The sequence below is a fragment of the Triturus cristatus genome, chromosome 2_2 (assembly GCF_964204655.1).
Source record: "Triturus cristatus chromosome 2_2, aTriCri1.1, whole genome shotgun sequence".
Taxonomy (NCBI): domain Eukaryota; kingdom Metazoa; phylum Chordata; class Amphibia; order Caudata; family Salamandridae; genus Triturus; species Triturus cristatus.
The window spans coordinates 1,017,215,557-1,017,242,554 of NC_140582.1; the positions used below are offsets into that span (position 1 = coordinate 1,017,215,557).

At 44.5% G+C, this 26,998-nt stretch overlaps 1 protein-coding gene across 5 annotated transcripts in view; it reads left to right on the forward strand.

Annotated features, from left to right (window-relative positions):
- The window catches only part of SORCS2 (sortilin related VPS10 domain containing receptor 2), a 2,262,720-nt gene that overhangs the window by 2,049,618 nt on the left and 186,104 nt on the right, over nucleotides 1-26,998 (forward strand). For all 5 annotated transcript variants that reach the window (XM_085642460.1, XM_085642463.1, XM_085642464.1 and 2 more), the window contains exon 18: nucleotides 24,142-24,313. In XM_085642460.1, coding sequence (XP_085498586.1) covers nucleotides 24,142-24,313 — 172 coding nt within the window. The remainder of the gene's footprint in view (nucleotides 1-24,141; nucleotides 24,314-26,998) is intronic.

Below are 26,998 nucleotides of genomic sequence, written 5' to 3' on the forward strand. Positions count from 1 at the left end.
ACGTGGTGCGAATAACTCTGTTCAACACAAGCTGAACAATCCCACATGTGGAACTGTGTCCTGAGTCCTGAATGGCAGTGACCCCAAGTTCATTGCAGCGACCGCAGCAGCATACTCCCTCTGATTAGTTAGGCATATTTCGATATGCAAGGCCGGCAACACGTGGTGCCAATAACTCCGGTCAACACAAGCCGATCCCACATGTATAACTGTGTCCTGAGTCCTGAATGGCAGTCACCCCAAGTCCGTGGCAGCGACCACAGCACCACACTCCCTTTGATCTATGAGGGGTATTTCCATATGCAGCTACAGACTCCAGTAGGCAACTAACTATCACAGTCCTACACCCTACATATTATCCTTTTAGTATCCTCGCTTCAAGAATATTTTCTTTTTAATTTCAGTTATAGCTTTACTACAATGACCAAATTAATCATCAAATGCAAACTAACATGGAATAGCAGTCTACACTACAGGCAGTACAGCTCGCAATTCCAATTTTAAATGCTAATTTCTAACAAGATTGTACTCAGAAAATACAACACTTTGTCATGTATTCTATACTTATTTCATCTTTTCATCATACGCCTACACTGCACTCAGTAGAGCTCACAATGAAAATTATTTCTTCATTCATTAACTACAGAGTCCACAAGGCAAGTAACTATTACAGGCCTCAAATCTACATAATATCCTTTTAGTATCCTTTCTTCTTGAACATTTTTTATATCAGTTATAGCTTTAGTACAATGACCAAATTAATTTTCAAGTACAAATGAACACTCAGCAGTCTACACTTAGGGCAGCAGACCTCACAATTTGAATTTTGGACGCATGGTGCCAACTAACACTGTCCAACACAAGCCGATCCCACATGTGTAACTGTGTCCTGAGTCCTGAATGGCAGCGACCCCAAGTACATGCCAGCGACCACAGCACCAGACTCCCTTCGATCAGTGAGGCATATTTCGATATGCAAGGCCGGCGACACCAAGTCCCACTAACCCTCTTTAAAACAAGCCGATCCCACATGTGTAACTGTGTCCTGTGTCCTGAATGGCAGTGACCCCAAGTCCATGGCAGCGACCACAGCAGCATACTCTTTGATCAGTTAGACATATTTCCATATGCAAGGCCAGCAACACGTAGTCCCACTAACCCTATTTAACACAAGCCGATCCCACATGTGTAACTGTGTCTGGAGTCCTGAATGGCAGTGACCCCAAGTCTGTGGCAGTGACCACAGCACCAGACCCCCTCTCATCAGTGAGGCATACTTCCATGTGCAAGGAAAACAGCACGTGGTGCCACTAACCATGTTCAACACAAACCGATCCCACATGTGTAACTGTGTCCTGAGTCCTGAACGTCAGTGACCCGAACTTCGCAACTGCGACCACAGCATCACACTCCCTTCGATTAGTGAGGGGTATTTGCATATGGAAGGCTGGCGACACGTGGTGCCACTGAACCTCCACTACGCAGGCCGGTGGTGCCACCAACGTATGCATGTGGCTGTGGGCCCTTGCTCACCGCTTCCTCTGGCCTACACTACTGTCAGCACGCCTCACAAGTCAGATAGAGCCCTGATTCCACATGATGCAGTCCAGTAGCCAAGACACATTGCTCCCAGTGTGGCCCGTCCACACCAAGCATCATTACAGGCTCATACAGCCTCAATACTTCTGGTGCCACTAACCCTCTTTAACACAAGCCAATCCCACATATGTAACTGTGTCCTGAGTCCTGAGTGGCAGTGACCCCAAGTCCGTGGCACCGACTACAGCACCACACTCCCTTCGATCAGTGACGCATATTTCGATATGCAAGGCCGGTGACACGTAGTCCCACTAACCCTCGTTAACACAAGCCGATCCCACATGTGTAACTGTGTCCTGAGTCCTGAATGGCAGTGACCCCAACTTCGTGGCAGCGACCACAGCACCAGACTCCCTTCAGTCTTATTTGTTGTTCTTTTCTTTAAATACATTTTTTTTATATGTAAATCTATACATGACTAAGATTCTTCTTTGTCCAACCGCACAGGGACACTTCCAGGCCCAAGAAGGTTGTTGGGGGTATGATGGTAATGTGGGAAGAGGGTGTGTTACCTGCTGATGTGGGGAGAGGCAGTGTCAAACGGGTATCTATCACAGAAAGAACTCTGATATGTTTTCACAAATGCCTCGGACAAATGCCAGCTGACGGACTGAATCACAAAATGGTTTTTCAATGCTTATGTAGTGTGAGTTATAAACAGTTCGCACCCAGGCTCGCAGAGGGCCAGCTGCGGCCCGTACGCTTGACTTACTGATGCAGTACTACGAGCCGTCCATGTTATTGTAGCTATCCCTGCCCTATTCCGTCATACGCCACGCCACGCCACACCATTGCGATTACGTTCCGACGTTGGCCCCACATAGCTACCTGTCGCAGGCGTACTCGCTGTTGGTGTGCAGGCCAGTGGTCTAGTTCTCAACATCTCATGGCCACTCCCTCAGGGAAGGTTTGCATACACACCACACCCATCCGGCACATGCGTCACAGGAAATGTGACCACGCACATATTATAGATCGACAACGTCACATCCTTTATTGCCGGTCCTGACTAGATGGCGGACGCTCCACATGCCTCACCCATACAGAGTCTTTGAAAAGTTGCGCAGAAGGTTAGTCGCACCCTGATCTGTATAGCCATCAGGGGCCTACCACCCCCTTGGCATGGACTTCAGATGCACAGGGTTAGTGCCACCCGAAGCTCATATGGCCATCAGGGGCCTACCACCACGTGGCACGAACTTAACTTCCACAGGCTTAGCAGCCCCAAAAGCTGATGTGGTCTCCGCTATTGATGACTCAAGACTCAGCAACATGTGTGAGATCTGCCGGGCCGTGGAGAAGATGATGTGGTCTCCGCCATTCATGACTCAGGACTCCGCGACATCTGTGCGATCCGCCAAGCACCTGATGTGGTCTCCGCCATTCAATACTCAGGACTCAAAGACATATCTGGGATGAGTTTTGACGGGCACGTGGAATGCCCACTGCTGCACACTCCGGTGGCACCAGGTAATTATTTGCTCATGGATGCGCAGAGGCGGCAGTGTCTCTCTCTCTCTCTCTCTCTCTCTTTCTTTCTCGCTCTCTCTAACTCTCTTTCTTCGTTCTCCCTTTCTCACTCCCTTTCTTTCTTTCCCTCTCTTTTTCTCTCTGGCTTTTTTTTCCTTCTCTGTGCCTCTCTCCTTTGATATGCCCATTACACACGTCCTTATTTTGTGCTTTATTTTCCAGGCCCTGGCGTCGACATCCATGGTCCCCAGAGGAGTGTTCCGCCTTCTTGTTTTCTATTATTTTTGTTACATTATGTTTTAGTTTATCATTTATATATATGTTAATTTTGCAAACAGTTTTTCGTTTATCGTTTACATATATATTTATAAAAAAATAAAGTGTTAAAAAAAAAATTAATAACGTTTTTGGTTGTTCTCTTCACTGCTGTGTGACTCTTTCTTGTTCTTATTACTGTTATTTGATGGAGTCCACCATGGTGTTAAATCTTGGGGCGCTTATCGTGGGAATACTGCTGATGTCTGCAGTTTACACCAACTTCTGAATAGTGTGTTAGATTTATCTCAACTTTACTTCCATTAAAGTGCTGATAATGAAATGCAGACTAGCCGTTCCCTTACAAAAAGACACGAGGTGCACCTTTTACGATTTATTATAAATACTAAAATCCCGTATTAAATTACACTGAGGTACACACCAAATCAATTAAGAACTCTCATGTATTTATATTGATTGGGAATAGTGCGTCAAGTGCTGGATCTTGACGAGATACACTGCTCAGTTCTTCCTCTTCCTGGTGCTGTTGTGTCTATAATTTTGTTGCTCCACACATAAACACATTTAAAGAACAAATTAGAATAGTTCCTTGATTCTTTTAGGTTTCAAAACTTCTCTCTATTGGTTTCTTTTTAATTTTCCATATAAACCATTTTTTAAATATTCAACAACACATAGAATTCAGAAGTGCAACGTATTCTATCAACACACTTTCTAGAACTTCTACAACACGTGCAGGTTAAAAGTTCATCAATTTTTTTAAACTTAACAATATTTTTTTGCAGCATTTTCTCGAACATTTAACGGCACGTGCTGGTTAAAAGTTCACGATTGTTTTAAGTTCGAACAGTGTCTTCCAAATGCAAGTAGCAGCTGTGGTTCAGTTGAGCAAATTTTATCCTATGATATGTACTCCACGTTGAAACTGCTTTTTCTTAACAAATCACAAAGATGCTTTTCTACAAAACGAATGTGCACCCTACTTTTAATAAAGAATGCTTTTCAACTCCCAATCACGTATCGTTTTGTATGGCAAAAAAAAGTACTTCCCCATCTTTAAACATATCTCTTATTCTACCAAGGAACTGCATGAGCTACAGACATCTTTCCATACCTTCCAACCATACCTTCAAAATGCTAATGTGGATCGTAGGACATAGCTACATTTTCAGGTGCAAGAGGTATGCAGAACACAGACATATTGACTTAGACCTAGGTTTACAAAATGTGGACATTAAATGGTTTAAACAGAGAAGATTGAAGTTGCACCAATTGCTACCTTTGGTTAAAACCTCTTTGCATCTTCCACACCCTGACCTCATGATTGTGCATTGTGGTGGAAATGACCTAGGCACATTGACTGGGGTAGGTTTGGAAATGCTTATGAAGGACACCTTTGGGCACCTCAGCTCAGCACCATGTGACTCTGGGCAATAGCTCACTTAATAGCTCACATAATTTCCACGCCGGCCTCGAGGGCTTTCAGACCCATAGGGGTGAGTAGTTTGCGCCTTACAAATACCGTATTGATTTGATACGCACAAATTTACCTTCGCACTCCCTGTATAACACCCCCTAAGCACCATACACAAGTTACAATGTTCAAAACAAAAGTTCCTCCGAGTAGGTATAACTACATACTGACACTACTTGACAGATGTGGCACAGCGGCCAGAGCACATGACTTCACAGCATATGACACACAGTTTGGACTCACGCTTTCATCCCCGACTCCGGCAGCACCTCAGCTTAGCACCATGAGACTCTAGACAATCCCTCACATGTACCCCAAACTTTCAAACCAGTAGGAGTCAGTAGTTCATCCTAGTAGGTATAAACACATGCTGACACTACTTCCACAGGTGTGCTGCAGCGGCCAGGGCACATGACTTAACACCATAAAACACACAGTTTAGGCTCACGCTTTCATGTTAAGTTAAGTGTTGCTTATAAAACGCACTGACACCGAAGCTTCCTGGCGCTGGTAGACAGAACAAAGTGAGGGGGAGGTAGAGGAACAGAGTCTACGTGGGGGTGGGAAAGAAGTAAGTTTTTAGCATTTTCCTAAATTTGAGAAAAGAGGAGCAAGATTTAATAGAGAAAGGGAGGAGGTTCCAGAGCCCGGGGGCTAGGTGAGAGAACCGGCGTCCGCCGAATCTCTTAGTTTTGCTCCTGGGGGTGATCAGCAAGTCGCGGTGGGCGGATCGAAGATTACGTGTGGGGCAGTAAGGGCGGATGGTAGATTTTAGGAAAGCAGGGGAAGGGCAATGAAGTGCCTTAAAGGTGAGACAAGCCACCTTAAAGGCAGCCCTTCGCTCAACCGGGAGCCAATGCAGGTTCGTAAGCAAAGGTTTAGCTGATTGCCATCTGGGTGTTCCATGGATCAGGCGGGCAGCCTGGTTCTGAACGATTTGAAGGCGTTGAGTCAGGTATTGTGGCAAACCGTGGTAGATGGCATTGGAAAAATCCAAACGGGAGAGTACCAGCGAAATGACAGTTTGGGTGAGTGCTGCCGGGGGGAGAAGGTGGCGGATTTTGCGGATCCTCCGAAGTTGGAACATACAGGAGGAAACCACCGCTCCCACCTGAGCACTAAGAGAAAGCTCGGTGTCGATAATGACACCCAGACTTTTTACTGATTTTGCTGGGACGGGGGGGGAGCCAAACTCCGGAGGCCAGAACTGTGGACCCCAGTAGGTGACACTGAGTCCGGGAAGTAGGAGCTCAGTTTTACCGGGGTTCAACTTTAATTGGTTCTGGTTCATCCAGAGTTGGATATGGGTCATGGCTCCATGAAAAGTTGTGATGGCATTAGGTGAATTAAGGGGGAAAATGATTTGGAGATCGTCAGCATAGTTATAGGTGACGATGTCCCATTTCAGAAGCGATTGAATGAGTGGCCGGAGGTAAAGATTAAAGAGGAGCGGGGAGAGGGAAGAGCCTTGGGGGACACCACAGGATGTGAGAGATTTTTCGCAGTGTAAGGACCAAGGTGGACCGCCTGTGTTCTCCCTGTGAGGAAAGACCTGACCCACTCGAGAGCAACGCCCTGGATGCCCGCCTGTCCGACACGGTGGAGAAGGATGTCATGGTCCACGGTGTCGAACGCGGACGATAAATCCAGTAAGACGAGGGCTTGGGGGTTTCCCGCGTCCGCGTTGCCTCTGAGTGTGTCAAGGACTGCCAGAATAACAGCTTCTGTAGAAGGGGCGGGTCTGAAGCCAGCCTGGGTAGGTGCAAGATAGCCGGAGGATTCAATAAACCCGGACAGGCAGCGAGTGACATGGGCCTCCATGAGTTTAGAAAAATAGGGGAGAAGAGAGATGGGGCGGTAGTTCGATGGCTCCGTCATGTCGGCGCCAGGTTTTTTTAGTAAGGGTACACGGATAGCTTCCTTGAGGGAAGTGGGGCAAATGCCGCTGCTGAGGGAGCTATTAAGTAGATGTAGAATACTGTCAGGTAGATTAAGACATATGTTCCGCAGAACGGACGGCGGGCAGCAGTCATTTGGGGAGCCAGATTTTACGCGAGTGGCTAGTTCCGCCAAAGAAGAGGAGTCTAGAACCGGGAAAGAAGTGAAGGACAGGGGATTATTGAGGCAGTTATCCAGTAGTGGCAGTTGGTGGAGTGAGGAAATGGATTTTTTGATAGTGGAAATTTTTTCTAGAAAGTACGAGTTCAAGGTGTCGCAGGCCTCCTGCGTGGGAGTCTGGGCTGGTAGGGTCCTATCATCTGTGGTTAACTCGTTCATAACTCTGAACACCTCCTTAGATTTATTAGCTGCCTGAGATATCCTACTGGCGAAGTGTTCGGTTTTAGCTAAGCGAATAGCTATTTTAAATTCTTTACGAGCGGTCAGATAAGATTGTTTGGCTAGGTCAGAATAATCGTGTCTCCAGATGAGTTCCAGCTGGCGTGTTTTAAGTTTCCGGGCTTTGAGGTCGTCGGAGAACCACCTGTGAGAGTTCCTGTGTTTGGTACAGGGAAATTTGACCAGAGGGGCAAACAAATCGCTGGCCGACTCGAGCCAGGTGGCCACTTTTTGTTCCAGCCCGTCCATGTCGGTGGAGTCAGAAATCACCGGGGAGGAGTCAGCCAGGGCAGTTAGAAATCCCTGGGAGTCATATGAGCTCCATTTACGGGCATGGCCGCCGGCCATCAAGGGAGCGGGGGTCTGAGCAGCAACCGTGATGATAGTGTCTACCAAATGATGGTCGGACCAGGCACACGGACGTATGTCTGGTGGGGACAGCTCCAGGTTGCAGGTCCAGATCTGGTCCAAGACGTGTCCCTTGATATGAGTAGGTTGGAAGACGTGTTGGACAAGGTTCAGGCTTTTAAGCGTCTCAAAAATCTCCGTGGCATGAGAGCCGGCGTGGCTGTCGCCGAACCAGTAATTCAGGTCGCCGAAAATGGCGAGATGGGAATGCGATATAAGAAGGGAGGATAGTTGTTCACTAAGAGTGGCGGAAAAGGATGGCATGGGATATGGGGGCCGATATAGTAAAAGAAGAGTGAGGGGATCAACATCCGTCTGCACGTTAATAATTAGGTTCTCCACCTCAGGTAGAGGAAGGGAGTATGAAGATATGGATTTAAGGCGCTTAGAAATAATGGCCGCCACCCCACCACCAGGCCGGTCGCCAGGGCGGTCTGCACAGAGGATGTAGTAATCGGGGGGGAGGGCTGCCAGGATGTCCGGCATGGACTCTGATGTGAGCCATGTTTCTGTGAGTAAAAGCATATCGGGGTTCGAGCTAGTTAACAGGATAAAAATATCCTCAGAGTGCTTCACCAGTGAGCGGGTGTTAAGGTAAGATACCTTGAGGAATGTGGTGCTCGCTGGTACCAATGCTCGGGGTGTGCAGCCTTTGAGGAGGGGTTGGTTGGGGCGCATGAGGCCCGCCGACATAATGCGATGTAAAGCCATAGGAGGTGGTGAAATTGCAGTGTGCTGAAAGTCCCTGAGTGCTTGGGGGAATATGTAATAGGCAAAGCGGGATGGCATGCCCTCAGGCCCGTCCTGGCGCGGACGGGCGCAGACGGGCTTGTCTTTGGCGCGCCTTCGGCGCGCCTCCGGCGCGCCCGCTGCGCCCGTCCGCTGCGCGGCCGTGGGAGGCACATGGTTTATGTAAGTGAAGAGCAGGAAGGGGCGTGGCCCGTGATGAAGGGGGCGTGGCCTGACCAGGCTTCCCCAGAATGACGTGGCAGTGAATGTCGGCCCGCAACAGCGTTCAGATCGGCTGTGCGGGGGAGGGGAAGTAGCGAGAGTGTTGCCAAAGGTTTAATTTTTAAAAGTACACAAATAATACACCATAAAATACAGATTTCTGCGTGCTCGTTCGTTGCTCCCGGCTTTCCGCCTCAGGAGTTCGGTCTATCTGCCGGCGCCTGTGAATTGGCGCGTTATAAGGCGGGGGGGCGTGGCCCGTGATGAAGGGGGCGTGGCCTGACCAGGCTTCCCCAGAATGACGTGGCAGTGAATGGCGGCCCGCAACAGCGTTCAGATCGGCTGTGCGGGGGAGGGGAAGTAGCGAGAGTGTTGCCAAAGGTTTAATTTTTAAAAGTACACAAATAATACACCATAAAATACAGATTTCTGCGTGCTCGTGCGTTGCTCCCGGCTTTCCGCCTCAGGAGTTCGGTCTATCTGCCGGCGCCTGTGAATTGTCGCGTTATAAGGCGGGGGGGGCGTGGCCCGTGATGAAGGGGGCGTCGCCTGACCAGGCTTCCCCAGAATGACGTGGCAGTGAATGGCGGCCCGCAACAGCGTTCAGATCGGCTGTGCGGGGGAGGGGAAGTAGCGAGAGTGTTGCCAAAGGTTTAATTTTTAAAAGTACACAAATAATACACCATAAAATACAGATTTCTGTGTGCTCGTTCGTTGCTCCCGGCTTTCCGCCTCAGGAGTTCGGTCTATCATCCCCGACTTCCACAGCAGCTCACCTTAGCAGCATCAGACTACGCAATAACTTACTTAATTTCCGTACCCAGCACTTTCATACTAGTAGGTATGAGTAGTTCGCTTCGCACCCCCTCTATAGCACACCCTAAATACCCCACAGAGGTTACAGTGCTCCTACCCTCCTCTTTCCCACATTTTTTGCCCTTTTTCCCCCTTACTCGCTTCAACGGAATCACAAAATGGCGGCCAACACTTCCTAGTTGCAAACGCTCGCAGCGCTCGCAGCCAATCAGCAGCAAGTTCGTGCTCGTAACGCCTCAGCCAATCAGATGGCAGAATTCCCAAATATCGATATCTGAAAATTTCAATATTTCTCACAAACTACTGAATGGATTTACACCAAATAAACAAAAGCGTGCTTTCTAGACCAAGACCCTTCTCCCTGCCAAATTTGGGGTAATTCCGTTCACCCGTTCGACCTGTAGCCTTGTCTAAAGTTTCCTATGGAAATTAACATTGAAAAAACACGTTTTTCGACCTCCTTTTTTTCTCAGCCCCCCCTTGACGAATCACCCCCAAACTTTCAACATAGGAGCTGATCTCAACAAAGAATTGGTTTTGAAAATTTCACGAAGATTCATCAATTGGCGCCAAAGTTATTGCGAATAGAATGTTGCCATTTTCCTATAGTAACTAGGTCCTAACTATAACTACCTACCGCCAGTAGGTAATATATATATATATATATATATATATATATATATATATATATATATATATATATATAAGAGAGAGAGATATGTGGACAGTGCATTTCTAGTAGAAATGAAAAACTATGCTTCTCGGGGTATAGAGGTGAAGTTGTTATACATATGTAATTCTACATTGAACTATGCTTACTGTTATAAGCAGATCCATTATATAAAGGGAAAAATGTTCATTACTGTTGGACGTGGCCCTTTTTGCAGGGTTGTTCCCAAACGTTTTGCCTTCATCCTGTATTTTTTCTGACCTGCTTTTGTTGGCTTTAGGACTTTGGACTCTTTACCACTTCTGATCCATGCTAAAGTGTATGTGCTCTCTCCTATAAGATTGGTCTACACCTGTTTGCTATATATATATATATATATATATATATATATATACTTCTACAAATTAATGTATGCTGGCAGAACAATGTTAGAATATCAAACTTTTCATCTGTGCTTATTCAAGCAGTCTTCCAATCATAAATAACCAGTATGCATTTAAATCTGGTCATGTGCTTCTTTTTGAGGAAACCAACATTGAGAAAAGTAAGTATGCTGAAACGCGTCTGCTGGCTCAATAAATCAAAGGAAAAGACCCGTGAGTGCTCCTACCTTTGTCTTAAAAAAAAATATATATATATATATATATATATTCTTTAGTCGATCAAAAGTATGATCATTTACATTGTAAACAACAATACATCATGATAAAAACAATTCATATTACGTTAAAAGAATGTGCTTTAAAATATCCAATAAAATGCAATGTTATAGGCCCCTTAAAAACATAATGAGTAGGATCAAACATAGAAGCAAGAAGAGCTAAAAAGGTGCAACGATGTTCAGAGACTGCTTAACATTTTGCTCTCCTCCACCAGGCAAATAGCAGGACACCTAATGGAAAGCATACGACAGACAGGAGCTATCCAGGTTCTTCTAAAATCAGCATAGGAGGGACAACAAAAAATAAAGTGCTCAAGTGTCTCGGGGGCACGTGGCAAGAAGGGCACATTGGATTGGCAGCGCATTACCCCAGCAACTTCTTGCATTTAAGGGAATAGTTCCATATCTAAGTTGGGTATACAGTGCACATGCCTGTGGTGGTTCAATATCGTCCAGGAAAGTTTTGAAGCCAAAACTATCTTTAACATTAAAAAACCTCACTGTTAAAGTACCATGTGCAGTGCATTCTATGTTTTCCAAAGCCATCAGTCCCCAGAACCTTTTTTTGACAAGGGGGGCTATAGATTTAATAATGGTCCCAGGTTCCTCTTCAGAGCTAGCCCAGCCCTAATTTAATGAACCACGCCTTGATATTGTTGAACCACTTAATTCGACCTGTTTGCTTGTGCAATTCAACCATTGCCTCCTTCAGCGGGACCTGGGTGTTACTTGTCCAGGCCCATATCCAGATCAGTGCCCTGAGAATTGCAAAATGTTCAATAGGTTTTAAGCCAAGATCTAACCTGAGCGGCAACAGTGGTGTGTTTACTGGCAGGTTCATTATGGCTCTGATAAATTTATTTTCTGCGAGGGTTAGATCCTTCAGGTTTTCCAGCCCCCATAGCTCTGCCCCGTATAGGGCTACTCCTAATGCTTTAGCCCTGTGGAGTTCTAGGGTAGGTGAGATGGGCTGGTAAGGGGAGGCCCTGGCCCTGCATACTATGGCACAGTCTACATGCTGGAGGGTCAAGGTACTCTTTTCCAAATGAGGAGTCCAATCCAGCCTGTCGCTAATGCGAACTACCAAGTAGTCAAAGGACTTAACTTGCTCCAAAACTTGCATGCCCAGCACGATTTTTCCCTTTCTCGATTTATAGGGATTAAAAGACATGTATTTGGTTTTGGAGCAGTTTATTTCTAAACCCTTTTCTTCGCAGAGCTTGGCAAATTTATTTAGAAGGTTTTGGATTCCTCAGGGAGTTCTGGCAATAAGGAGTGTGTCATCCGCAAAAAGAAGACATGGCACTGCGCTGCCTGCCAATTTCGGAGGGTCACTATCACAATTATAGAGTTCACCAATAAGACCATTAATGTAGAGGGTAAATAATGTAAGAGCAAGAACGCAACCTTGTCGCACGCCTTTCCGAACCAGTATGTTATTGGTGAGGCTGCCATCGGAATTCCACCTAACCTTGGCAAAGGTGTCACAATGAAGCCGCCTCAAGGTTCTAAGTATGTAGGGTGGTATTCCTAGTTCGTTCAGTGCTAACCATAATTGGGACCGATCAATACCTGTTTGCCATATTTAATTTAACCAGCCGCCTGTGCAGGTTAGAGTGGTGGGGCCGGGTGGGGGGGATTTTGACGGATGATGACCAGGGAAGATTAAATAAATAATTTATTTTACCTCGTCATCCTCCATCAAAATCGCCCCCCACCCGGCCCAACCGCTCTTACCTGCACGCGCCGCCGCTGAATTTACCTGTAAGTCTCTTGTACAATGGCATCTCATATAACCAGGGCCTGTAAATTAAATGCTACTTGTGGGCCTGCAGCGCTGCTTGCGCCAATCACAGAGGTAGCCTTTCAAATCTGTCTCAGGCCTCTGCAACTGCAGGGCCTCCATGCTGTCATAGTGACTTGGCATTTAACGTTACTTGCCAAGTCTGGAACTCCCCTTTTACTACATGTAGGTCACCCCTAAGGTAGGCCCTAGGTAGCCCTATGGGCAAGGTGCTGTGTAGGTAAAAGGTAGGCCATGTGCCTTTGTTGTGTGGCATGTCCTGGTAGTGAAAAACAACCTATTTGTTTTTTCACTGCTATGAGGCTGCTCCTCTCATAAGTTTGCATTTGGAATTCTCTAAGAGGTGTTCCGTGGCAATTTCTGATCTGAAAGGAGTAGCGTTGCCATGTTTGGTATGTACGGAATAGTAGTGATAAATCCTGCTTATTAGTGAAGGTGGATTTTTCATTACTGTTTTGGAAATGTCACTTTTGACCCTGGTCGGGTAAGCCGGTCAAATTTCACTTTACTGCCAATTGTAACACTTCAAATGTCATATACATCATCCGATGCCCTTGTGGCCTATATTATGTAGGCAAAACTGAGAGATCTTTACGTACTCGTATCACGGAACATAAAAGTCGCATTCGCACTAGATCTACATCCTCACCACTTGCTAGTCATTGGTGTGATTCACACCACACGATTGCTCAACTCAAATTTAGTGTGATTGAAGTTATCAAATCCCATAATGATCGTGACATGAGTAAATACATTGTTCAAAGGGAATCCTTTTGGATTCGGCATCTCAATACCTTAAGTCCCAAGGGTCTTAATGACAAAATTGAATTCGCATGCTTTCTGTGAGCACCTCTATCTTCCTTCCAAAAAAAAGGGGGGGACATGGTTGTCCTTATTTGCATCAGAGCTTTAATTTTAATTCTAACTCTGCTTTTAGCCTTAGTTTGGCATATTTTACTACTGTTCTCTACTATTATCTTATTCTATTTCCAACAGCTTTGAGTCTCATGTTACACATAGCACACTTCACTTCTTCACTCAATTCATTTATACTCACACTCACATTGTGTTATAGTAAGGACAACAATTTTCCATTAAGTGACAATATATTATGTCCCAGTAGGAGTTTCACCAATATTATCTCTGTTAACTGATAATAATCATGTTTTCATTCTCCTATGTATTTACAACAGTAGTATGTTGCATATGTGTGATGTTCTTACTGTTAGACACATTGTTAGAACTTTCTTTCGACCAACATTGTAAATAGGCAGGATGTCACTTCGGGATCATTATCATTTATTAGATTGTAAATAGGCAGAACATTGTTCATTTTACATAAAGTTTGTGTGTACAGTTTTTTTACGTTGACAATTTCGATCACAGGTGTGTTTCACTTTCTGAATATTTCTTTGGTGTCCACATCTTGTCCTTTCACGCTTTCTTAAAATTATCCTCTTTCACTTCCAGATCCGCTCTCTATTAGATAGAGTACACTTCCCAACACAAGATGGCCACTTCTGGTTACTCATTACACTCGTCATTAGTCCCTTTTTTATTTTCTCACATTGTTACTTCCTCACGTGAACACGACCCGGACTTCACCGGTATTCACGGGCGGGACTCTGCTGCTCAGACAACCCACGGATCCACTGTGCGGAGACCGAGAGAATTCTCTCAGGTACCCTGTTCGACATCTTCTCATTTACTGATTTTCTAGCACGCATTACACCATGTTTAACTCCCCGCATCCATTTCTCGCAGGCTTTTTTCTCCTCACCACATTGCTTCGTCTTCGCGTCTATACAATACACAGTCAACGGCTGTTTTCCAGTCAAGTGTCCTCTAGGGTTCACAGAACGCTCGGTGAGTTCTTCCACTATGTTCGACCAGTGTCGGAATACTCAATTTGTTTCATACATCTATTTTTTAACATTTTACGGGACAGGTTCCTCTTCTTTATCTTTTGCAGAACAGTTCATCTTATTGTCTTTATTCTTGAATAGAATCCAGCTACATTAGCTTTTCCAGGTAGTTCAGTTTTTGCATCTGGATAGGTTTTGGGTCTAATTTTTCACTCACAATAACTTTCATCTGCACATGGTGACTTTCTCCCTCCTTCGCTTTTACTTTCGTGCTCTCTTGCTTTGGACCACCCGTCTCCTCCTCATATGCTCCACAGATTCTTCTATGACTTCTTGGTGACGTGATTCAGTGGCCTTAATCTTTTATTTTGTCTGAATGTCCGTGTGACGCCAGAATAGCCTTCCAAATTTTCTACTCTGTTATCAGTTTAAAACTATCGAATGTAATTGTTTGATGTTTCACTCTTAGATAACCCCTGAAGAAGGGCGAATACTACGCCTGAAATGCATTGGGAAGATCAAGCTATATTTCATTTGTTATAGGACTTCGCAACATGAACTTTTTTTTCATCATGGTAGAAGTGTGAATAAACAACACTTCAACAAGAAGAAGCTATGATTCGTCATTCATATTTATAAATGTCTTGTGATGGTTTGATGATGATTACAGTTAACTGTTATGCTAAACAGATAAATTTTGTTTAAATTTGTTTCTTACTCATTTTTGAGTGTCAAGGGTAGTGCAGTCCCTGTCTAGAGCATTTTGCTCCAGTCTCTCACGCTATTTTGAATTAAGGTGGCGGGTGGAAGCACCTCAGGGGCAGCACACCAAGCCTAATATAAGTCTTTGAAAACGTTATCCATTTGGTTTCATTGTTTAAACTTGAGTGCACGCCAGCTGTTTGTCTCTTTCCCACTTTTAGAAAGTAGGCATTTCTATGTGCTTATTTGTGTTTTGCAGCCTGACACCAATCAACGTCTCGTTTAGACTGACAGGGGCCTGTTTGTGCATTCACTCTAGACAGTCACAGAAAGGCAGCTGAGGTGTGCCCTGCATATCCTGATGGGTCTTCCTGAGCTAGAGTGGTGGGAGGAGTTGTCACTGACACCTGAATAGGGCTGTGCCTGCCCTCTCACAATGCTGTCTCCACCCCCTGTAGTGTGTCTGGAGCCAGTATTGGGATTGAATGGGGGTGCTGTGCACTTCTAAAGTTTGTTTGAAGTTACCTCCACATCAAAGACATTTTGAGTATAGGTGCAGGGGCTCGGACCTCATGATTTTTAGACACTGCTTGGGAATTTTTCACATTGACAGTAGGAACTGATGGGCTGTCAGGAGAAACCACCACTTGGACTTTGCTCTGTTGTGCTAACCTGTAAAGAAGGACTGCCTCTTCTCCTATGAAGGGCCCTGTGTGCTGGACTGCTGGCTACACTCCTGTTTTGGTGCCCCCAGTGATCTCCCAGGGATGGATGGCCTGCCCTTTGTTATTGAAAGATTAGCACCTGGTGAGCGCTTTATGTCTCACTATTTCCCAGCCAGTGTTGTGGAGCACTTGTTTGGAGTTGCTGTATGCCTATCTGTTTCTCCACATATATTACATGGTGAGTGTTTGTACTGGAGGAGAGTGCCAAGCTCCAGCTGGTGCGAAGGGAATGAGAGTGCTTCGAGCAACTCAGCGCTCTTTTCATCAAAGCCCTTGGCAGCTCGGGTGATGCCGCCGCAGAGTCTCGTGTTTTGCCAAACCAGTGCCACTGGGAGCAACCCCCATTGTGGAGAGAAGCAAGTTCCCTTTCCCCGCAACTGGGGCATTGTTTTGAAGCCAGTTCACCTCCTGCAAAGGGGAGCTGCGACGTACACTGTCTAAGGGAGAAGTGCTGTCCCGTAGCACTATCACCCTATCTGGGAATCCCGCTGCTGGCCGTTAGTAACCCCCCTTGTGGGGTCTCCTAGTTCCGGAGAAGAGAAGACACGCGCCTCAAGGCACAGACGACCAGCTCGCCTGGAGTAGCACCTCAACCTTATTAGGGTAAACCTGCTCTCATCATCACAGCAACAGCGGCCTGAGTGTGGTGGCATGGCCGAGGGCCGTGTGTGATTCCGGAGCCACACCATGCCACTTCATAGAAGGAAACCTCCAACTTTTTGATGATCCGGGTTCTGGGCCCACCAACCCTGCCCCAACCACACTGTATGCGGGGGACCCAGAGAGGTGTCCCCACAGAATTGAGTGGTGTCTGTGCCCCATCCCCTATTGGTGTCGGTGCTTGTTGTGGTGAGGGAATTACAGCTGCTTCCACTGGCCTGGGAAACTTCTGGATAGGTCTCTGAGGGAAGCGCAAGGCCGTCTGTGAAACCCTAAGGAGCATAAAGGAATTAACCAGCACCGTGTTTGTCTTCATTCCTGAAAGGTTGATAGCTAAGAGAATGCTTGGTTGAGTTATTATGTGACATTGTTTTACGCCGTATAACGGCGATTAACCGGATATACTGTGATAACATGTAAAGTACTTGTGCCATTCACATTGTTTTACCCTAATTTGCCAGGATAACAAATGCTATCTTTGCCCAGGTAGATCTAGGAACGAAGGTACTGCATTACCGTAGTTTAATCTGCATGGGGTTCAGCATAACGAGTACTAATGCAGGATTGCCTAATATGCACAGCATTTATGATTCTTTGTGATCTCCCTAACCTAACTGCTACATTTTATGCCCTGATGTTATATGTGTCCTTTTATGCCTTGCAGTTACAGGATAATGAGCATTATTTCAGGAGTTGCATTTGTGTGTGCAGTGATGTTGTTTTTATGATGTGTGCAACATATAAGTCTTTATCCTATTGCACTAACTCTGATGTTATGTCAATTGCCTAGTTGGCAGAGAATGATTTATGGTTTATGTGGTTTTGATCTATGTTTCTATGCAATACAAATACGTACTTATATATACTACTGTGTGGTGTCTCTTTTGTGGTGTATTTATTGGATCATTGGTGTGTGTGTGTGTTTGTTGCTGAAACACTTCACACATTCCTCTGGGATAAGCTCGTGCCAAGCTACCAAAGGGGCGAGCAGAGGTTATCTTGGTTGTGTAAATCCCTTACCCTGACTAGAGTGGTGGGTTATGCCTGGCTTAGGTGCATACCCTAGCCAACCATAAACCCAATTTCTAACATTTACACCACAATATACATGTGTATATTAGACCATTTAATATTACTGTTTCTATGTACATATGCGTGTATATATAGAGAGGTTTATTCTAGCTATGAAAACTTTACTAAGGGCCTGATTACTATCTTGGCGGATGGGATACTCCGCCACAAACGTGACAGATATACTGTTTTCCATATCACAGATTCCATTATATCCTATGGAATTTGTAATATGGCGGACGGGATATCTGTCACACATGTGATGGAGTAACCCATCCGCCAAGATCCTAATCAGGCCTTAAGTGTCATGTGGGCGTATATGTATGTATAAGTTAATGTTATCTTTGTTTCTAAAAAAATTTACTCCCTTTAACCTTTTCCCATGCCACCTCTTTCTAACTCATCCTAAATCTTTCTGACTAGTATGAACTTTCAAACATCCTTTTCAAACTTCTCCCTCCTTTTCAGCCAATTCACCCAACTAACTGGCACGCATGTTCACTACTCCCAATAATAACTTAGAATTTCCCCATTTCTAATCCATTACCATCATTCTACACCTACTCAAAACATTACTAAACGCAAAAGAAATCACGAGCACAAACTTACCACGAGTAATCCACAAAAGAAAAAAAACATATTTGACCAATCTACTATCTAAGTCTAATCTTGTGTTCCGGAATATCATGCCATTCACCGCAAAGCGATTCATTGCCTTGACAGTAGTAGTAAATTCTATATAAATGCAATTTACAGTATGCCCAAAAGTGTAAAATAAACGTGTTTTAGGATATGGGCTAGTTAAGTTAGTCTACATACAGTGCTGTCAAACAATCATACCCCCTTTCCTCTCCCTGATGTTTCTACCCCTCCCCATCCCAGAACTGTCTTTAGAGAATACTTAGGGCACATTCTATAACATATCAAGGAAGTAGATGTAGAGTTATTCTATTATTTTGCCTCTGAAAAGTGAAAACTTATTAAAAATTGCAAAGATGACAATTTATGATCTTAAATGATGATCTCAAAGTCCTACGAAATAAGTTTCCCTTTAGTTCACATGTAATATTACAAAAATAAAATCAAGAAATAGGCATTAAAACATATGCAGTGGAAGGAGTTCTAGAACTACATCTACGCTCAAGACGTTTTCCTTCATCTTGGCATTCACCCAAGAAAGCAGCTTATTTAGCTATGCAGCACATTAGCCTGGGTGCTGAAACATCTACTGTTCTTTAACATGGAGGGAAAGTAAGCACCTAACTGCGTGACACGCCAGGTATGGAAACACATGGAGAGAAATATTGGCTTTCAGCGGGAAATGGTAGAGTCCAAAGCTCTGTTTTTAATATAAAATCAGGGCCTTCGGTGGTCATATCAATGAATATACAAGATTTGAAAAAAATATTTTTGTCTACGGGTGCTTGTGGAAGACAATTTCTATGGACTGGAATCTAGGGAATGCTAAAGTGATTCTGGTATTTTACTGACCTCTGCTGGTCGTCTTCTATCAAGAAAGTTAAATAGAGGCAGTTGCTAGAAATTTTTTAAAAAAGATAATCTCAGCAGAAAGTAATTCTGGTATTTTACTGACCTCTGCTGGTCGTTTTCTATCAAGACAGTTAAATAGAGGCAGTTGAACAGAAAAAAAAAGTCCCTAAGCGGAAGCAGACAAGTCCTAGGTCTGATCTCCAGAGCCCACAAAGTGCATACCTGTATAAGTATATAATAAGTATATACTAAAGTATATACACGAGGTATCGAATGCTCGACCTAAAAAAATACTACGATTCATCTTTCATTGGAGTCTGCAAATAACAGCCATGCACTAAGTGGTACATGAACAGGATTGCCAGTAACAAGGAGTACTCGTGCATGACCTGGACTTCACATTGAAATCATTACAGGTATATGACTGAGTTGGCCAATGACAAACAGTACTGGTGTATGAGTGATATTTCACATGAGATAAGATACTGTTGCATGCCTAAGATGTTGAATGGTGTACAATTCAATTCAATTCAAGACAAGCTTTATTCGGAAAGCAGAGCACATCCATAAAAGCAAAGTACAAAATACAGCATGATTAATAAATGAGGTATTACAATAGGAGATTTGTTCGATGCCTTATACAAAATTTTAAAAACTTTGCGATATTAAAACATGTTGCAGGAGAGTCCAGCATTTGTAAAGCCAACAAAGCAGGACGGCATTCGCGTAGAGACATTTGTAGCAAAAGCGGTTTCAGCCAGCGTTTTCTAGGTTCACTAAACAATTTGCAGAAAAAAGAAACATGTAAAAGGGACTGTAAAGAAATATCGTCACAGGGGCAGGTGGAAAGTTCCCTTGACCAGTCATTAGTATTGGGAAAGGTGATGAGTCGGTGAAAGTTGTTAAGTCTAAATCTCGTAAGTAAAAATACATCATAAGTTGGCAAGTTTAGGATAAGGTAGGGCTCTATATTGTAGGAGGTTTGAATTAATAAAGAATGCTGAACGGAGGGTTTGCTGGCTTCGACTGCTAAACGGAGATCGTCAAGATGTTTTAGACACTCCGCCTTAAATAGTTTTCTCGGGATCTTTGACATGTCTTGGGGAGTAGTGTAGAAGTTGGGATGTCCCAAATCATTACAGAATTTATAAACATAATGCAGCCAGGGAATTTTATGGAAATGTAACAGTTTTTGACAGTCCCTAATGATTGCTTGGGTTAAAAGCAATTTTTCTGAGGACCAAATACGATGCCACAACAAGATTGCTTGCAATCGGATGGTATCAGTAATATATGGCAAACCGAGTTCTTGGTGGCAGAAAAAAGTTGATGAGGATTTGGGGACTGATAGTAAGTGTCTCAAGAAGCTGCTTTCGTTTTTTTGAATGGAATCAACTTCGGCGTATCCCCATATACCTGCTCCATAGGTGGCTGTGGTGATACATTTTGGGCGGTAAATTTCCAGAGTTTCTTTAGGGTGTACAATAATAAGCAATTCTGTTGCATAACTGAGATTTCCAATCACACCCAAAGCAGACACATAATGCCATGTATTGCTAACATGCACTCACGATTTCTAATGACATAGAGTACTGGTGCATGGCTGAGATTTCCAATGACTAACAGTATTGGTTTGTGATGATAGGCAACCAGCTGTCGAAGTGCATTCAGGAAAATTGGGAACTGTGATCCTGAGTGCATGGGGGGGGGGGTGGGGGGGGGGTCTGTGAGTGTTGGGTCACAGGTATAGCTAAAAAGAACAAAATATTCTGTGATTCATTTGCTGGTCTTTTAGCTTCAGGTAACTGCATATAAAATAGCTCAACCTTAACTGAAAAATGAATGCAAGTTAAACTAATCAACAAGAGATGCATTATTTTACCTTATCAAACCTCCATTGGTAATGTGAATACTTCAGATATCTGTGTGTGATCAGAGAACCATAGAGTTGAATCCTGGTTGGTGCAGTGCGGAAACGAGACTTGTGTATTTTTATTGCTGGAATGTCCTACCTTCCCGCACATAAGTATTGCGAACATGTAAGTAATTTTTTTAAACTTGCAATTCACACAGTATAAGATAGCCTGTCACAAAATGCACAAACATTTTAGATTTAAGATTTAAGAAAAGTGCTTCCAAAATATTGATCTTATAATATGCAGACTGCACCTAGTGCAAACATTTTTAGACCTGTCCATTAAAACCATGCACTCGACAGCTCAGTTAATTACACCCTGTTAGAATCAGGGTTCTCTGGTTGGCACAGGTAGGTACTTGTGACAAGCAGGGAACCTTTCCTCTAGTCAGGGTAAGGGGTTACACTCCTAAAATAACCCCCGCTCACCCTCTAGGTAGCTTGGCGCGAGCAGACAAGGCTTATCTCAGGGCGTTATAGGTTAAGCAATTGTGAACACATACAGTAACCAAGTGACAACACTACAAATGGACACCACACAGATTTTTATAGAGGCGGGCTGAAATGGTTAGGCAAGCAAATACCAACTTTCTAAAAGTGGTGTTTTCAAACACAGAATATTAAAATAAACTTTACTAAAGGATGTATTTTATTATTCTGAGTTCAGGCATACTAAACTCGATTTTCTACCATGTTCCCTGGGTCTGTTAGGATCATAGGATGTAACAATTCTAACAGCCCATTCTGGCCTATGGAGAACAGGTAGCCTTACAATAGTGAATAACGAAAATGGCTGTAATTCACTATTAGGACATGCCACACACATCAGGGCTTGTTCTACCTTATGCTTACAATGCACCCTGCCCTTGGGCCTACCATAGGGGTGACTAATATGAAGTTAAGGGAAGGTTTAGGGACTGGGAAGTGGGTGCACTTGCCCAGTCAGCATGACAGTACCAGACTGCACGCAGGTTCTGCAATGGCAGACCTTAGACACATTTTATTAGGCCTCTTCTGTGGGTGGCACAACCAGTGTTGCAAGCCCACCAGCAGCATTTGTATTTACAAGCCTTGGACACTCCTGGTGCACTTTACTGGGGTCTGACAGTAAACCAAATTAGCCAATCATGGAATCCAACCAACATATACATTTTACTTAGGGAGAGCATATGCACTTTAGCACTGAACAGCAGTGGTAAAGTGCCCAGAGTCATAAAACAGCCAACAACAGGTCAGAAAAAATGCAGGAGGAAGGCAAAAAGTTTAGGGATGACCCTGCAAAAAGAGCCAAGTCCAACACACCCTTTCCAGAATAAATAAAAAATAAATAAAGAATAATCTTTGTCATCAGGCAATTTCAAATTACTCCATCAATTAAAGGCAATACGTCTTCCAATCAGCCTTTATCTCTGCAGATTAACCAGTTATGCACATTTGCATTTCTTTCAGGCCACAGCCACCCAGGTGAGAAGGCTTGTGTATTGTTTATCTATCTGTCCCTCCCTGGCTTCACAGCATCGGGAACTCCCTCTCTCCCAGTTAAGCTGAGGACTCTCAAATGTCGCAATAAACCATCTAGGGACAGTGTTATTTTAACAGAAAAAGGGGAACTGCTTGTGGAATATTAAAAAAGTATGGGCACATCATGACCCTCCTACCTTGTCCGCTTCGACATCTGTATGCAACAAGCTGCATGACTGCCATTTGCACTGACATTTGATACTGGTACGTGGCTGAGGATTCCAAGAACATACATATACAGATTTTGAGTAACTTACTACCTCAGGGTTTTCCTTTTATAGGACCTCATCATGATGGCGGTTGTACAAGCGTCTGACCGCCATCGTAGCGGGATGAAGACCGGCCGACAAGTAGTTGGCGGCTCCACCCGCCATATTATGATGTGACCACCGTGTAGGCAGTCAGAAACATGTCTTTTACTAGTGCAGCTTGTGCTGCGGCCTGGAATAAGAGCTGCAGCACAAGCCACAGTAGTAAAAGGCATGTTTTTAAACATCCATTCACCGTGTGCCAGGCGAATATGCCTCCTTATCCCGCAGTCTTTTTGTCCGCAGGGAATCACAACGCGGTTGTTACAAAGACCGCGTTGTGATTCCGCATACCATTACTCCACAAGTCGGAACAATGACTTTTGGAGGGGGGGCGCTGGATGTTGGAATAGTATAATATACTATTCCAACTCCAGTCTGTGCGGACAGTAGGGGAGGTGTTGGATTTTAAATCCAACACCTCCCCCCCCCCTCCGCAAGTCGTTGTTCCGACTGGTGGAGTAATGGTATGCGGAATCACAACGCGGTCGTTATAACGACCGCGTTGTGATTCCCTACATACAAAAGGTTTCGTTATAAACGTTGTTTATCATGCCAGGCACCATGTAGTGCCTGGCGCAAGGTTCATGGATGTTTGGGGGCACCACATGTGCCCCCCTGGCCACATAGCTGAGGCCCAAGGAGGGCGGGCGCCCTGCTAGGGGTCCCCAAGGTCCCTTTCCAACAGCCTTTCCATGGCAGTGGGACCTCCATGAAAAGTCTGTGAATAATGGACATCGTAATCCCTACGGCGGTGCCTCTGCAGGCACCGCCTGCATTGTAGGGATTACTGTCCAACCGCTGCCCCGACAGGCTCCTTTAGTCTGTCGGAGGCGGTGGCCTTTTCCCCAACCCGCTGCGCTACGACCGGTGGTATCTTAATTGGGCGGTCGGACTGTTTCTCTGGATGTCAGGCGGGCGTCGGTTGAGGTGCGCCCGACATCCTAATGAGGCCTATAGTGTGATAGTATGACTAGTGAAATACAAATATTTTTTATGCTTCTGGTTGAAAATATATGAACTCTGAAAGATCTAGGATTTCTTTAATTTGCTGCCTGCTCATAATTACATCTACTCTATAAGCCAAACTCCCACTTTGATGAGTATTGCAAAAAAACACCAAGCGAGTGTGTGATGCAGTTGGTTCATGTGTTTGTACGTGTGTCGTGAAGCTGTCCCTCATGACTACAACGATCCCTGCTGTCACAGTATCGCTTCTCGCTATATACAGTTTATTGCTCGGCACACATCAAAACAGCTCAACTGCCTCCTCATTTTTCCTGTGAAGTTAGATCAGTAAATGCTTTTATGACAAATATGTCGATTAAAAAGTGTTATTGTGCATTTTAAAGTGAAGGGGGTAATGCTCTGGAACATCCCAGCCCTCTGACCGTCGCTCCTTGGTGTTTTTATGCAGGTACCGGAAGGTGGTCTCCAACGTGTGCGAGGGAGGCGTGGACATGCTGCAGAGCTTGGGGCAGCACCAGTGTCCGCTAATAGCTCCCAGAGGCCTGCACATCACCGTCAAGGGAGACCCACTTGCTGTGAAGCCTGGAGAGGACATCACCTTTCTAGTCAGACAAGAGCAGGTACATTTTCAATGGCTGCATGACCGCATACATGGCTAGCATTCTATGGCGCACGCTCGGGATAAAATTGGTTTTAGTAAAGACCAAGATCTGTGGTTTCTCTGCTTCCAGAGAACCTTTGTTGCGCGAGTGGATGTACTCTGTAGGAACTACAGCCAGCAGAATATGGGCTAAAAGGTGTACCAGGCCAAGAACAATTGTTTATTCGATATTTTAGCGATACCTTCAGGCTCTGTGGCAGCATCTACATTTATTCTTTTTCTTTGACTCTATTTTGACCTAAGCTGGACTTCTGGTCCAGTGCAACTACATCCAGAGATCTATTTCTAAATGAACAGCCTTTCCTGCAGCTGATGAGAACTGTAGATTGCATGAGAAAGGATTCTGATGGTGTAGTGATGTAAACTTAACAGAATTAAGTTATTCATTTGCAAAAATAGTGAAAGAAGCAAGGCGTCCAGCATAAAATGACATTATTCTCTGTCAACAGGACCATTTCAGCGTTTTTTGCTGTGATCTGTACTCTTGAAACCCTCTGTGATCCCCGGTGAAGCAGTGCTTCCCTGAAAATAAAGAAATGGAATTGAATTGAGAATTTATAGTCATAGGCGTCTTTAAACCAGCTCAAGCTAATCTTATGTTGGAACTAGAAGACATTCCACAAAGTTTCTTTAGACCAGACTCAGCTGCCCAGGATACTACCTAGGAAAGGTCTGTCAAGTTCTGTCGGAGCACGGAGCTGGGCCAAATTTGCCAGCGCCGCGCTCCGGCATTATCAAAACACAGGGATGTGCCAAATTAACTACAATATGGCACACCCCTGTGTTTTTCCTAGCTCTGGCGGTAAAATTAGCTACCTAGCTCCATTGCAGGCACCCTATAGGGCAAGAGTGCCTGTGTTGCAGGAAATGATTGTTTATGTTTAGGAAGGTGTCCCTTCCTGCACATAAACAATCCATAATGGTGATTTGTTACTTTTCGGTGTGCTGCAGAATGCAGCCCACGTAGATGGAGCAAATCGTCATCATTTATTGATTGTTTATGTGCAGGAAGAAACACCCTCCTGCACATAAACAATCATTCATGTCTTTTTGTTCTTTCATAGAAAAAGCAAAAATGACAAGAAATAAAAGCTTTTCTCCTTGTGCGCCATTCTAACGCCTGCTCTTGCATGGCGTTAGGTGTTGGCGCTGCCACAGATTTAGACCTCCTTGTATATCTGGGGCAGCGTGAAAAAGCACTGGGTGAAGCGGTGGAAAACCCACAGCAACACCCATTGCTCGCCCCTTTCACACAGATACCTGCGTGAAAGGGGTAGCATACTTGCAAAGTGACATTAAGCCACAAATGTTGGCTTTACGCCACTTTGTAAATATGGTGCAGGGCATACCACCACAGAGCATCAAATAATGTGATGTTCTGATGGTGCTTGGGGCTTCTACATACACCCCTTTGTTCGGTCTCGCCTGACCCAGCGCATGCGCTGGTCTGGTGAGACTTTTTGTGAGGCTCAATAAATGCTACCATGGCCAGCCTGTTGCAGGGATTCTGCTCATGCACAGAACTATGCGCAGGAAACCAGGACCTCAGTGAATTGTGGTGTACCAAAAACTCACCTCAGTACCCAGAACCCCAATCCGACCAGCATCAGTGTCCCATTCGTTATCCGTATTCTCTCGGAGCTCCCAATGTATAGACAACCCAGAACAAGCGACTTAGAGTACTCTCAGGAATGGTGGGAATCAGAAATACCTGTTCGTTATTATTCTCCTATCAGTCCACAACAAGAGTAATCAGAGACACTGTAAAGTTTAAAATGTTTATTTTATAAACTATGTGTCCTAAGATGCAGTACTTTGGCTAACATAAGCAGACAAACGATTAAAATTAAAACCATCAGCATTGTTACAATAGCATAGAAAATGAAGGGAGAAATCATAGTATAAATGACAGTGGAATACAGCCACCTTCCCTTCACTAGTAAGCTAGTATTATTAGACTAATAGAAGGTCTCTAGGCTTGAATGGGGAACCCCATACGTAAAGATCAGCTTAGGTGGATCACATCACAGGATCAGCTTTGCTCTGCACCTGGAAAAGTTCTTCTCCAGAATGTGTGTGTAATGCATGCAAACTGCAATATTAAAGGCTCTCGACTTTCAGGTATTTGCAGCTGTGTGCGTATTATGGCTAGAGAGTGGGCCGATCAACCTGAACTCAAAAACATACATTGTTTGGCGGCTCAGAGTGTTCCTGCACACAATGTTCAGACCAAGGTCGCAGAACACGTCTAGGGATGTGAACAACAGACAGTTCTCATGTGAAGAAAAGGCAAGCAAGCAATTTTCAAATAATAACATGTCACTGTAGTGTCATGTGCAAAAGCAGCAAAAGTGGCAAGATGGTGTTTCTAACATCTAACGCGCTTATGCTAACATAGCAATGTATGTATCTAAATCGCTGCCTTCACTACACACCCCTTGATCAGACTACGAACAAATAGGGATACAAAAAAGAACGCAGAGTTCAAGTTCGACAGAGCGGAACCAAGTGCATGTATTGGAAATCCGAATAAAGGGTCGTGAAAGTTCGAAGAAAAAAAACGTTAAAAAAAAAAAAAATGAATGGGGAAAAAGAAAATGGTAAGTCATTACATCCTGCAAACGGCTCAACGAGCACAGATGTT